The 14,431-nt window shown below is 38.8% G+C and overlaps 1 protein-coding gene across 3 annotated transcripts in view; it reads right to left on the reverse strand.

The window, feature by feature from the left end:
- LOC110065455 (neuropeptide Y receptor type 2-like) overlaps nucleotides 1–14,431 on the reverse strand; it is a 22,622-nt gene continuing 8,191 nt past the window's right edge. The window contains exons 2-3 of one of the 3 annotated variants that reach the window (XM_089280591.1): nucleotides 8,201–8,309; nucleotides 1–6,539 (exon numbers count right to left, since the gene is read on the reverse strand). In XM_089280591.1, the coding sequence (XP_089136717.1) occupies nucleotides 5,055–6,224 (1,170 nt within the window). In that variant the 5' untranslated portion in view covers nucleotides 6,225–6,539; nucleotides 8,201–8,309 and the 3' untranslated portion in view covers nucleotides 1–5,054. Of the gene's footprint in view, nucleotides 6,540–8,200; nucleotides 8,924–14,431 lie in introns of those variants that run through there. The other 2 variants (XM_089280589.1, XM_089280590.1) reach the window with 2 other exon arrangements.

The following is a 14,431-nucleotide window of genomic DNA, read 5'->3' on the forward strand; positions in this document are numbered from 1 at the left end:
TTTTTAAAAGATTTTATGAATACTTTAATATTGTCACGTGACCTATTTCCTAACATTGCACTGATTTAATGCAGAATAGTCTTTGTAAAAGAAATTGAAAACTTACTAGTTTTACTCACTATCAGTTGTTTTTTCCGCTCAAACAGGGTACAAAGTTTCGAAATAATAACTAGTCACGTGACCAGGCAATGGAGCGTAAACTCTATTGGTGTTGCTTAACAACGTAAAACTATTGCGGGTACAGCTTTTTAGGCTAAATGATCATATATTTATCACTTTATTATAAAAGTGAAGACTTGTTATCGCATTCAAGCATCCAGCATCTTATGCCTGTAGTTTTTCTAACGTATTTATAAACAAATAGTACTGTTTCGTTCTCGAAGTGTAAAATCCTATGTTTGGCTACTTTAAATAACGTGAATAACTTCTACCTTCCAGTTCTTAACTAAAGCAGAATTTTCTTATAGCTACTTACCGAAATAAACGTCAAGTGCTTTTATTTCTTCCTTTAAAACAAACATATATTTCTATTTCTTAACTAACATGCTGACCCTAACATATCTCTAGCCCTCGCCCTAACCCTAACCCTAAACCCTAACCCTAACCCTAAGTGAGGTAACCCTTACCCTAACCCTAACCCTAAAACTTAATCCAAACCCTAAGTGAGGCAAACCTTACCTTAACCGTACCCCTAAACCTGACCCAATTTTTTCATCTATTTTGTAAGAGCTTCCGTAGTTGTGGGAAATGTTCCTTTTCATAAGGGAAATGAATGAGCCTGTAAAGGTAAATCAGGTCATATTGGGTGCCTTATTTACCTCACAAGGTCATTAAGTGTCTCCAAGAATGATATTCCTAGACAAAAGGCTAAATTTCCCTTCATTTTATGAAATATTGAGGAATTTTACATTCATTACGCAATAACTTAGTGGGGGGCAGTGTAGCAATCACGTGATAGTCATAAATCACTATCACTATAAAGAGGGCTTTGTTTTGCTTAAAATAATATCTGGTAAATTTGGCACGTGTTACGCTGCAAAATGTAATAATCGCCGCAAAATGACGCAAAATGTAATAACAATCGCCGCAAAATGTAATACTAACGCAAAATGTAATAACATCAACGCAAAATGTAATAAAGTTGTCAACGCAAAATGTAATAACTTTTTTAACGCAAAATGTAATAACTCCTGAATTGCAAGTATGTTCAAAACAAAAGATATGACAGGCCTACACGGACTCCCCTCGTGAATTGCGATAGCGATGCATTTTAACCTTCAATTAAATTTTCGCTCTAACGAGCGTATCTCTTAGAGATTTGTCTCTCTTATATGATATTATCGCAGGTTTAGTATAGATGCTTTTCCGTAAGCATCATTTTGTTTGTCCTCCGCAATGTGTTCTTCGGTGTCCGTTGGAGGACAGTAAGAAAGCATTTCTGGGGCTGTGTAGTCGACATCCTCGTCACCAGATGTACTTCAGTAGCAGTAATTCGTTGTCTGACATCATAGTTGCTTCAGCAAGGACCGCCCGGTTTCGATTGTTCACGAATCTCTTCAGCTGCTGTTTGGAGCGTGACAACTTTAAATTCAATGTTACTCAGGAAAAGGTAGAGAAGTTTCTCAATTCCGTTCCCGCTCGAATAGTTGTTTGGTGATCTTTTTATATCAGGATAGGCTGTGGTTAGGATCGAAGTTGTAGCTTTCCTATTGTTCCTCCCTGAAGCGAGAGGGCCAGTGAGGTGTAAGGGATTTTCGATCCGGTAGAGCGAGAAGCTAGAGTGTGTTTCTTTGTTAAGGCTATTTTTAAGCTTGGGCTTCCCAAATGGAAGTGAGATCGTTCAAGAGTACTATAATATACTTTTACGCTGTGTTGCGTATTATACTCAGTCGAGGACAAGGCCTCGGGTGTTTTTAAGCGCTGTAATTTGCGTATTGTACTCTTGTTTTGTACATCTTTGGGTTTTAATTTTTCTTTTGCACTTTTCTTTTTATATCTACCCCTTTACCAACTGCTTGCAGAGAGATTCACGGCAATTACACTGACTTTCAATCATGTGTTACTTAAATTAAGGTAAGCCTCTCACTGGGAAGCCAAAGTTTTTTTAACATTCTCATGGCAATCAATCAATGGCAAAATCAATCAGCCATAGCTTTGTATGAGAAAAAAGAACATGCATTTGCGGATAATTTCATAAAGCTTCACACAAACAAGGTCCTCCTGCTCCCTCACGCACACTCCTTCCTCGTTCAACCAACGTGTATTTTGATTCGAGGGTGTGTAGAATTCATAATAAAACTAGTAGACCTAGTATACAGGTTATTTATAACTTAGGTTCCGAAAAGTCAGAATGACGATACTGTTACTAATTTTTGACTAAGTTGAACATACTTGCAATTTAGGACTTATTACAATTTGCGTTATTACACTTTGCGTTAAAAAAGTTGTTACATTTTGCGTTGGAAAGTTATTACATTTCGCGTTGATAACTTTATTACATTTTGCGTTGATATTATTACATTTTGCGTTAAAATTACATTTTGCGGCGTAACAGCATGGCATTTGCCATTTGTTCTGTCATAGACTAGTGCAAACCCAAAGGCCCTACAAACACTCAAAATGTCCACTGGACTTATCGAAAAAGCTCTGAAACGATCTTGCCGAATTTTCTTCGAGATGAGTGTGAAATTTAAGGGAAGTACACAGCGGTATAAGTTTTTTCACGTAGCAACGGCCATAGCAACGACTGTTTGCTATAAGAACGTAACCAAAAATATAGTTAAGTTTTAACAAATATGAACGAAACTATTTAGAAAAAACTTTGAAGACATGAACAACTCGATTGGTATGATTAGTTGTGAAACGCTTTGCCATCACAGGCTTATTCATTTCCCTTATGAAAAAGAATATTTCCCACAACTGCGGTAACTTTTTACGAAATAGAACAACCATTGCACCCCCTCCCCCGAGATCCAATCTGCCCACCCCCCGCTATTTGTGGCTCGTTAAATGCTTAATACTTCGTTTAAGAAACTTAAAGTACATTTTCCTCAAAAGTTTACTCTTGTACCGACTGACTTCGCGTCAACATTTCTACTTTGCAAGGAATTTAAGTAGAATTCCCGAAACTTGGGCTCATCAAAGACCAATAGTGTCGTGATGTTATAAACCAAAAAATCGTAACATTTTAACGTCTGTCACTTGACATGAGATGATTTGTCCACTGGGTGTGGTAAAAAATAAGGTTATTTCTAAATAAAGCCTGTAAAAGCACTGAAAGTAAGAGTTAACTGTCAAAACGTAGGTTCATTGCACAGAACAAAACAGAAACTTACACGATATGCTTATTTGAAACTCAAATCTTGTTTTGTAAAAGAGCAGGAAGTGTTGGCGTCAATACTGTAAAACACTACCTCAAATGGCTGTGGCTGGTTTCCATAGCAACCATTTTGAGTAAAACTCTAGAAATTTAATTTCTCTTCTTGAGTGCAATGGCACACAATTGATCTTTCTTCACCATATTTAAACAAACTTTTCGGTCCATTTGAGGGTACCATACCACCGTAAATCAGATATTCAAGCTGAATTGGAAAGCACATTTAAATGATTTTAGACGGAAAAAATTTCAAGGTATTGGAATTCTCTCTAAAATGAAATATGTGGACAAGCCTCAGGTCTGGTGTAGACTAGTGAAAGTCTGCGAGAACTCGGAAAAGCTGTAGGAACGCTCACCTAAGGTTCGTGTTCCCTCTGCATTTCTTCACGGGTTATCCTTAACTTCCACTCTATTCGTGTTCCTGTTACTCGATAGAGACACGGAAAATGTTTTTCTCTTTCTTTAACGATTGTTACAAATCTAACACAGGTGAAGTAAGTCGGCGATACAACCAGGATGATTATTCAGTAGAACTGGGGATATCTGATACCTTTTTCAGGTCAACTTAGCATTTCAGTATAATCGTGTCACTGACTCGCACCCTCTCTTCACATTCAAAACTAATTTGTGAGCTGTAAGTACGTTAGAATTCTTGAATAAAAGTTATTCATTCATTCAGTACAACTAGTCATTGATTGATGTTGGCACTGATAAAGTTTAAGTTATGCAGCCTATCAGCATTTTCTCCGCAGAAAAATGGGCCTCGCATTCATGTGCAATAGACCTCTCGCCCCAGGGCAGTCGGGGAAAACAAACAGTTCTTGCATTACCTCTCTGACACCTTTAGCAACATCAACTTCTGATAAGGTCTATTACCATGCGTTAATATTTTGAGAAACCAGAAACTACAAGGGACAGCAGACGATAAACACTGCCAACGTAGGATCTACAAGAGATCTAATTAGCGAAAAAAATATGTAAACAAACAATAGACTGCAAGGCTGATACTACGTGAAAAACGTTTCGAGACACCAACATGGCAAGAACCGATAAAGCAGGATCGCAATAGTGGACAGCTATTTCGTCCTTCTTGGGACTCGTCAGCACTGTGTAACGAGGATAGGTAACGCCAGCCCAATAGCCAACGCACATAAATTGCAAAATGACCCGTTCACTATATCAAGTTCCGTACTTTGAACTCACTTGCGCCCCGAAACATGTGTTGCCACATCATGTGTTTCAGGTCGCAAGGAGACAAAGTGTCACGATTGGTGCCTCGAAAGGCAAAAAATAAATGTGGCTGGACAAGGCCAGCCTAACCGCATGGCAACCACCATGTTTTAAAAACTTAGCGTATCGGATCTGAAAGACGCACGGTCCGAAGATACATAAATGAGAAACCAGAAACTGCAAGGGACCGCATACGATAAACGCTGCCAACGTAGGATCTACAAGAGATCTAATAGTAGTATCAGCCTTGCAGTTTATTGTTTGTTAATATTTTGTATCTTTTTTACGTTAAGCGTTTGGAACAAGGGCAGACTTTGAATTTCCTTCTTCACTGTTTGCAATTAAGTATTGTTTCTGCGCTAGTTCGTAGCTGGCAATTTACTCCAAGGTCTAAAAGATATATGTGCAAGGTTTAATTTGCCGGGATCAAGTGTAAACGCATGGCAGCTCACTTCGTATGGCACGACACGAGTGTAGCAAACGCTTTAGCGTAAAATTTACTCATTGTTCCATATAGAATAGGATGAAATGCCCCAGGAAGACAAGTCAGAAGGAACGCATACCTCCTTACAATAATGTAATATGGCCAATCAGATAGCCCGCCCTTTACTTGTTCGTAGATAAACACAACCTGGATAGGAATATAACAAACAATAAAAGTAAGTATGATCAAATAGATCATTCTGAGAATGTCCACTTCGAAGTTCATGACACTACTGCAATCATCTCTTGTTCGGACGGCTTGGACGGGAGGCAAGGCGTGCCTTGGACATCCAACTTTACCAGTTTGACGTTTTGCTTTGGTTTTCTTTCCGTTTTCGTTCTGCACCCAAGCATTCCCTTCCATTGTTTCTAGTTCGATGAATCGGGCATGTCCATTTTGAGGCCGTAGATCCTCTCCGGTTACACCATTTGTGCGCGTTGCATTTAACTCAGTCACGTGGGTTTTGATCTTGACGGCCACAGCAACGTACGATATCGAGATAATGAGATACGGAACAACAAAACTCACGATGAAACGAGCAATAGAGTATTTAGTGTGTCTTGAGGCATCTTGCGATGTATCACCAGGGAACAGGGCTCTACAGTGGTTTTGTCCAGACGGGAGCTTGATCTCGGCGTGCATCACTCCAACTGGCAGCACAACAATCAAAGCGGCAACCCACAACAAACCAAGTACTAGCAACACTTTGGCTAGCGAACGAGAGGCTAACTGGTGGCAACTGGAGACTATCACTCGATATCTGTAAGCCGCAATGAAAGCTAGCGTATAAGTCTCCACAAACATGGCCGTCATTTGAATGGGAAACACCAGCTTACAGGCGACGTCACCAAAAGGCCAATGATTCAACCAGTCATAAACGAAGTAGAACGGGAAACAAAGTGAGCTGATGGTTTCAGCGCCAGCGAGATTGGTCACCAAGTAATAAGAAAATAGAAGTTGACGAGTAGGCAACGACAAAATGGATTTACACACCACGGCATTTCCAAGTACACTCCCCAGCATAATGAAGGCAAAAAAGACAACACGAACATAGAACGATGCTAATGGTTCATCAATGAGGTTGTCTGCTCTGTTCTGTTCTGTTGTCTGTTCTGTTTTTACCGTTGCATTCATGGTTCAAACGAGCTGGTGAATGTTAATCGAAAATTATGAATCGTTCAATTGTTTGACAACCTCGCTCATGCACTGGCCACTCTCAATCGCCCCGTGTAAGCTCAACTGTTCCTCTTCCTTGTTTTCGTGCTGCTATTTTCGGCACAACTGAACGCTGAGAACCACAAAATGTATCACACCAATTAAAGTTTATGACTCAGATCGCTCGTAATTAGTTCTAGAAGCCGCCAAGACTGAAGCAACAGGATGTAGAGTTGTTGTTCCGCCTGAGAAGTCTATGCTTTGTCGAACTGGCTTCAGTGACCAACCAAATTTCTATGTAAACAAAGTAAATGAATTCAAATAGTTACTAAATCGGTTTCGATTTTTTTTCAATCGCGCCAATTTTGCCCAGCAAACAGCCTAATCGTCGGTAGCTGTACTGAGCAACTTCCTCAACACAACGCCGGATAGAACACGTTTATTACTGATTTCATTAAAACAAAATACGTATGTGTCCTTGGTGAAAGTACCATTAATTTCCAACGTTTCGATTGTAAGTTGTTTTAGTCAGTGTTTATTGTGTTAAGTTAAGTATAGCCCAGCTATTGTAAATGAATTTTCAGTCTCTTTTAGTATTCATAACCGTGCTGTCAGTTTTCTATGAACGGAAGTTTTAACTGGTTCAGTTTTAAAACCTTTTCTAACTACAAATACTGTTGCCATAAAATAAAATCAGTTCTCGATAAAAAAAAAAAAGAAGGGTTTCTGTGAATTTCCAAAATTTGCGTGATGTTTAGAAAATTATTCTTATTCTGAAATTATTCTTATTCTGAAATCATCAATATGACCAAAGAGCTAAACAGAACTGGTCTGAATAGGTTTTTATAAATAGAAACTCTGACAGTAAGTACTTCAGCAATACACTTTTGACTGCACGTTCTACAGTTATATTAAGGTGTCATGGTACATTTTTCAGCCACCAGCTGACTTCTGATTCGCCGTGAACATCAACGGAGTAATTTAAAATTTCACGTTTTCATAACACTAGAACACGTACGGAGTGTGAGGCCATTCTACAGGGGCACCCAACGACCGTTTTCTCTCTAATGCTGTTAGATGCTGTTTTAGGCTATCTGGAGTACTTTTAAAGCTCTGTAGGTTAATTTTAGGTTGCACTAAAAAAATTTTATCTGTTCGGATATTCTAGGGGAACTTGAGTATTCTCGAATTTATTAGGGCTTTTTTGTCCATTTCCCGAAAACCTTAGGTCTTATCGCCTTTCCGAAAATGATAGCTGACCTTTTTTCGGTACTCAAAACGACATTTTTAACAGTCCGAAAACAACAGACATTAAATTTCTCATGTCACGAAAGTTCGAGGTGCCAATTCTCTCAAGAAAATCAGAGGGGATTAAAAGCCTTCCGAACAGATAATTTACCGAAACGATCCGTTGGGTGCCCCTGATTCTAGACGCGAGGAAATTTCAAGCTCTGGACAAACATTATGAGTTCATAAACTGTTAAATTGACTGCACACAATGTACAACTCCCTTAGTTTGAGACTGATCTAAATCTGTTTATGAATTATACATGTATATAGTTTTTCTTGATTGTCTAATGTTTCTTTAAAACAAGATGATATCTAGCAAGAGCCGAGCCCGGAACTGTTCACTAATTTGCATGTTCAACAATGTTATTGTCTTCAAATGTAAAAATTATCAGGTTGTCAGTTGCATGATAAAAGAAAAAAATCTATTTTTGTTTCAGCTGCCTTAAATTTTGTGTTCTCGTAAATAAAACTGACCAAGAGGTTGAACCGACATATTGGGTATACTCCTAATTAACGGAAGGCGATATCCGAGTCGAAACATTTAGCATACTCTCCAGTTACTGCTGCGGTTTTTTCCTTTTCTTTTTGTCGATGAATTATATGAATACAACAAGGAATTTTTAAGAACTGGAAGTTCGAGAGATTTATGGAACAAAAACGCCTACCTTCGTCAAGATTATCAAGTTTGTAGTTTCCTTCAGTCTCAGTGTGTCACTGCATGGCTTCTTTGGCGCGAACTTTCATAGGTTGAAGCTGCCTATCGTCAGGTGTTATCTAGGATTAGCAGAGATAATCTAGTTTCCCTCGTGAAATTGAAGATGCTGCTTTTACTCCTTATTGGTCTTGTGGCTGACCTGCAATGCGTGATGTTGTCCAACTCTTAAGCTTCCCCCTGGGAACGGGTAATTAAGTTCGGTTTATACAGAAGTTTGTTTCATTATATGCTTTACATCAACAACATAAGGAAACAGCTGAGCCAACAAAGGGTCTGGTCCAAATAATGATTGTTATTCAAAATTCTCCCAGGCTTGGCAACCTCACTCTGCTTTCATGCAGGTATATTTCTCAATGTATTTCTGCTTTTCTGAAATCGTAGATAAGAAACAACTCATGTGGCTTCGCATATTTTGTTTTGCAATAAGCCATCTTGAAAGTCCAACAACAGCTAAAATGATCCATATTACTGTCTCAGCCAACGTTTTGGCAACTTTCTGACGACCTTAATTTCAACTGGGAAAATTAAAATATAAACAGCAGTAGAACTTGACAACTTCGCCTCCAAGAAGACTAAAAGACTGTGGACGCTGATTGGTTCAAATAAAAGCTATCAAAAACTAATCAAATAGATGTCTCAAAAGTTGCTAAAAATTCATCAAAAACTTTGCCAAGGACAAGTAACGATATGATGTGCAGCAATGTAATAAAGATTATGACCGAGATAATTCTGTAATGTTAAGGTGGTATGGTACCCTAAAATATGGCGATGTTCATGAAAAATTCAATTTCTTGGAAATACAAGACTTAAGACCCTTGAGGACTTGTCAAAAACATTTTGAAACGATCTTGCCGAATTTCCTTCCAGATGAGTGTGAAATTTAAGGAAAGTACACAGTGGTATAAGTCTTTTCACGTGGCAACGGCCATAGCAACGACTGTTTACTATAAGAACGTGACCAAAAATATAGATTATTTTTAACTTATATGAACGAAACTATTTAGAAAAAACTTTAAAGACATGCACAACTCGATTGGTATAATTATTTGTGAAACGCTTTGCCATCACAGGCTTATTCATTTCCCTTATGACAAGGAATATTTCCCACAACTGCGGTAACTTTTTACAAAATAGAACAACCATTGCACCATCTCCCCCGAGATCCAATCTGCACCCCCCCCCCCCCACTATTTGTGGCTCGTTAAATGCTTAATACTTCGTGTAAAAAACTTAAAGTGCATTTTTCTCAAAAGTTTACTTTTGTACCGACTGACTTCGCGCCAACATTTCTACTTTGCAAGGTTTTTAAGTAGAATTTCTGAAACTTGGACTCATCAAAGACCAATAGTGTCTGCCTGGATTTGTTTCTCAGTAGCCCTGAGTTCAAATCCTCGGCCACGCTTGTAAATAGCCAACTGGTTTGCCTCCGGCCAATAGCAGGTTTTCACATGACGTCACTAAAATCCGAACTACAAAACTATTGATCTTCCTGGGATTTTACTTAAATGATGTATAAGAGCAGCTGAAAATTAATATTCCTACAAATTGTCGCTCCGAATGGGTTCTTGGTTTTGTGATGCACTACACTTGAATTTCTAAGCTTTTGCGTGACGCGGCATTTACATGACGGCCTGGAGAGCTGTCATGACGGTTAAAAAAGTGACTTATTTCGGGGAACTTGGCTATCTTAACAGTTCATGTCTTAGAAAAAGTATTGTTTTAATGTTTTAGAGTTCCTCGCGGGATAAATTCACGCGTTTGTAGCAAAACTCAGTGACAGATGTTTCCGTTTGTTTCCGGCCGCCATGTTGGTGCCCATACGGATGGGCACCAGCATGGCGTCTCCATACAAATCTCTATAAATTTGGGTAAAACATTTCTCCTCATATCTCGCATGAGAAAAATTGTTGTGACCAGAATTTTGGCGAGAGTCTTTCCATATTTACTTTCTTTTATTTCCCAGATTCTGGACTTTGTTTTTTATTTTGATCTATTTTGAATTGCGTGACACTGAAAACCAGCAATTGGGATTCTTAATGCATCAGTCAATTCCAGCAGTGCCCATCCCCCCCCCCCCCGGGCTAACCCCCGAGCATTAGCATTTTTTTTAAAAACTGGGCAAATTCCCCGCCCCCGGGATCGTCGCCTTCCAACTACTCTGCAGTTTTTTAATTAATCAGTGGATAAAACGGTCAACTGTTCAGTATTTTAATGCAACGGTAAGACTTCAAGGACAACAGTACGTCTTAGTTGATTCTGATTATATTTATTTCTTTATAATTTTATTTGTTTTTAACAGTTTGCTAGGGGATAGCTGGGATTGCGTCGGACGTGCCCCCAGTCGCGAGCGATGATAGGCGCCTGTATTCGCAGGCTACTTTTTCGGTGAAGAATCAAGACATTTTAAATGATGATGCATTGCATTTTAAGCTCGCAAGATCTGTCTTGAAGATCGCACCATTTGAATTCGCAAACCTTAAGTATTTTAACTCCACTTTCATGATTTAAAAGATGCTAGGCTAGTTTTGAATGCGAAATGCGAAATAGTTTTGTTCACGTCAGTGATTGTTTTGTGATAAACAAAATATAGTTCTCCTTGTCGCTTATATTTATATGCTTACAAGTAATGAAGAAATATCTAAAATTGAGAAAACATACCTTTAAAAACATCTGCAAGTTTCTCTAGTCCCTGACGGACAAGCCATTGCTCGACAAATGCCTCGTCTTTCACAATGAACTCATCCATGGCACTTTCCAAAACACGTGTGTCGAATGCCTGGGGGTCGCCCCGGGGTAAGCAAATGCCCAGCCCCCGGGCCACGATAAAATTGCGGATGCCCCACCCCCGGGACTGACAACGTGAGCAAATGCCCCGCGGTTGCCCGGGGGGGGATGGACACTGCTGGAATTGACTAATGCATAACAATGTTATGTTCAGTTTGAATTATTTGTTTCGGTTGTTTGCTCGGCCCCACTAAACATTGCCAAGGGTAAATAAAGGTTCTATATATATTTTTTATTTTTATACAGGCGTAAGCGACATTCGCATGCTCAGTAAGACGTTAATAATTAGCGCCTACTGTTAGGAAAATTATAAAACAAATGGCTCTACTTAACAGCCTATGCTTCCATACCCTAATGCTCTAGTGGTGAAAACCAGCCTTTCAGTGAGTGATATTTGAAAATTCTCTTAAAATTGCAGTAGCGTTTAGGCGAGTGCAATTTGAAAGAATTTTCAAATACCACTCGTAGTGTAATCCTTAAATTCCTGTGCTTTCATACGACTACTCATTTATTGTATGACTGAGAAAATTAAAGAAAATTAACAAAAAAATATCCGGCTCTCAGCCAATGTCAATCAAGTATTTTCCTAAGTCATATAATAAGATTTTTTGGTTAATTAGTAGAATTCTATTTGAAAACTGATGCAAATACTGCAATCTGATTTGCTGAGTAATTGTACACTATCAGCCATTGGTGTGCAGTGGTTGGAGGTCTTCTACGAAATGGCGATGTTTTTTCCGGCTGCCCGCAAAGTTGTGGAGGAACATTTTGGTGCAAATTGATAATTAAATTCCTGAGTAGACTAAAAGAAGGACGTTTAAGGTTTCTCGACTTTAAAAAACTTGAAATTATTGAGAAAAGGACGCGCCGACACACACAACTGCAATGTCAAATGACAATTCAATCCGAGTGATCTTTCTAAGGCTCGAACTTTATATCTATAATACATCGATAAATAATTGGAAACCGTTATTTGTAGTAGATTTCACAATACGTGCTCATTAAGCTCAGAGGAAACGATACATTGCTACACAATGCTGTACATGCTAATGTGATATGTTGCAATATCTTAACGCGGTATTGGTGGAAGGAGTAATTTTTACCTTTAACGAAGTCGTGAGACCAATCGTCTGGAAAGGGAAAGAACTGCCTGCAAACAGTGCGGAGCCTCTCGAAACTTTGACCCCCCGTGGGTACTCCTAGGGCTTTCCACAAGTTGCTCGAGATTTCCCAAAAAGTTGACCGCAATTTGTCAAAATGTTGCTCAAAAGTTGCTCAAAAAAGTCAAAAGTTGCTTTCTGTAACGAACGTTGCTCAAAAGTTGCTCAAAGAAACAATTTTTTTGTTGTTGCTCCCTTCCTTTATTTGTTCTGATGCAAAAATGTGCAAATTGTCCAACAAAAGTTAATGATAAGTGTAATAAACACTATATCGAGGCTTCTCTAATTAAGTGAGTAATCTTAACTCTTTCTGATTCGCCAATTTGTTGCTTAGCAATGACGTCATCAGTTTTTACACGTGGACGTATATAGATAGTGTTAGCGGCATATTCCCGCCAGTAGTTCAAGTTTCAGTTATCGTGCGTGCACAGTACGTGTTTTCAAGTAAATTAAGTTTTAAGCTACCCTTGACCATTTAGAGTGCAAGCGGGAACCGATGTGTAAGTACAAACTATTTTCTATGCTTGCTTTTTAGTATAAGTTTCAAGTTTTGACGTTTTTTAACCTTAAGTACCTTTAGTCTCGGTTTTTTTTTTATACAACAGCCTATTGTACTAAGTCCAACACGTGGCAGAGCCCCAGTTTTCAAAGTTTTTATTTCACCTTGTTTCTAGCGATAGATCTTTATAGTTCACACTCCCCCTAGCTTAGGTTTCTATTTAGCAACTTTCCTATAAGAATCTCTGGTAATTCAGTTAAGTCCTTTCCTTGCTAGTAAATTCCCACATCGCTTTCAGTGGCACTCACGCAAGCACGTTTTTATCGCATCGTACAATTTTATTGCTTTCAAGTTTTAGAGTGTTATCATTTATTGTATTAGGACAGTTAGCAGTATGCGTATCTGCTTGGGATCACTGATGATTTTAATTATATCTTTACTGAGAAGTTTGACTGGAAGTATTGTCATATCGCAGTTATGATTGGAATGTTTGCTATTATTGTTTCGTGACTCTTGTCATCTTGTAATCTTCTATTATCTGGTAATTAGTTTATTCATTACAGCATATTTCAGTTTACGTTCGATTATCGTCAATTAAATCACCGTCAATCACAGCTGATTTTCCGTGATCTCTGGCTTTATTCGATTAGTAAAGCATCTCCCACACACGCTAATCTCATCGCGACAAGTTGTCTAGCAAGTGACAATTCGGCCTTTCAACAGTCGCTGTGAACCTGACGTTACAATAAGTTAATTGATAAGTTAATAAAGATGGTGAATTTTAAGCTCGGTAACGAAATGTGAAGGTGAATTAATAAACATGACACGAGCGTGGGACAAAGAAGAATTCTGAGTCCCCGAGAGGAATAGAACCCATGACCTCCCGAACACCGGCCGGGTGCTCTATCCACTGAGCTACGAGAACTCATGGAGAACAAGGTCATTTAACTGAGTTCATATATGACAGGTGCCGGCTCGTGTCATGTTGATTAATTCACCTTCACATTTCATTACCGAGCTTAAAATTCACCATCTTAACTTGTCACTACTCACGATGACTTCGATAGCGTTGATCCTAACAGCATGCAGGACACCTGTCATATATGAACTCAGTTAAATGACCTTGCTCTCCACGAGTTCTCGTAGCTCAGTGGATAGAGCACCCGCCTGGTGTTCGGGAGGTCATGGGTTTGATTCCTGTCGGGGACTCAGAATTTTTTTTTGTCCCACGCTCGTGTCATGTTGATTAATTCACCTTCATAAAAGTAAGATGTCTAAGCATTTTTGCGCAATTTTGCGGCGTAACCAGCATTGCTAAATAACTTTGTTCTCAGTTAAAACCAAACATTGTATAATTAAAGACTACGCATCAATTTATTAATATTAATCTTGTAAAAATTCTTAACCTGAGACACTCGAGTCAGTCGATTGTGAACGTTAGCCTGGCATTTTGAATTTTCTTTTAAAAAAAACACTGACCTTGCTAGCAGCCCGGCTGCATGCGGGGAGTGGCTCCTTTTTCACAGGAAATTCATAAATTGTCTACTAAAACATTGTGAAATATGGGAGCAAGGCCAATTTAAGCATTGAAAGCTGCTCCGATTTCTCAGAATTCGTAGAAAATTAGGAATTTTTCAGAGTGCAAAAAGTTGCTCGAAATACGCGTACCAAGGTGCCAAAAAGTTTGCCGAGCAACTTATGAAAAGCCCTAGTAATATTAACTTGTGCTCCCTACGGT

Source organism: Orbicella faveolata, unplaced genomic scaffold (genome assembly GCF_042242905.1).
Source record: "Orbicella faveolata isolate gen_17 unplaced genomic scaffold, um_ofav_v1 contig_47, whole genome shotgun sequence".
In the NCBI taxonomy this organism is placed as follows: domain Eukaryota; kingdom Metazoa; phylum Cnidaria; class Anthozoa; order Scleractinia; family Merulinidae; genus Orbicella; species Orbicella faveolata.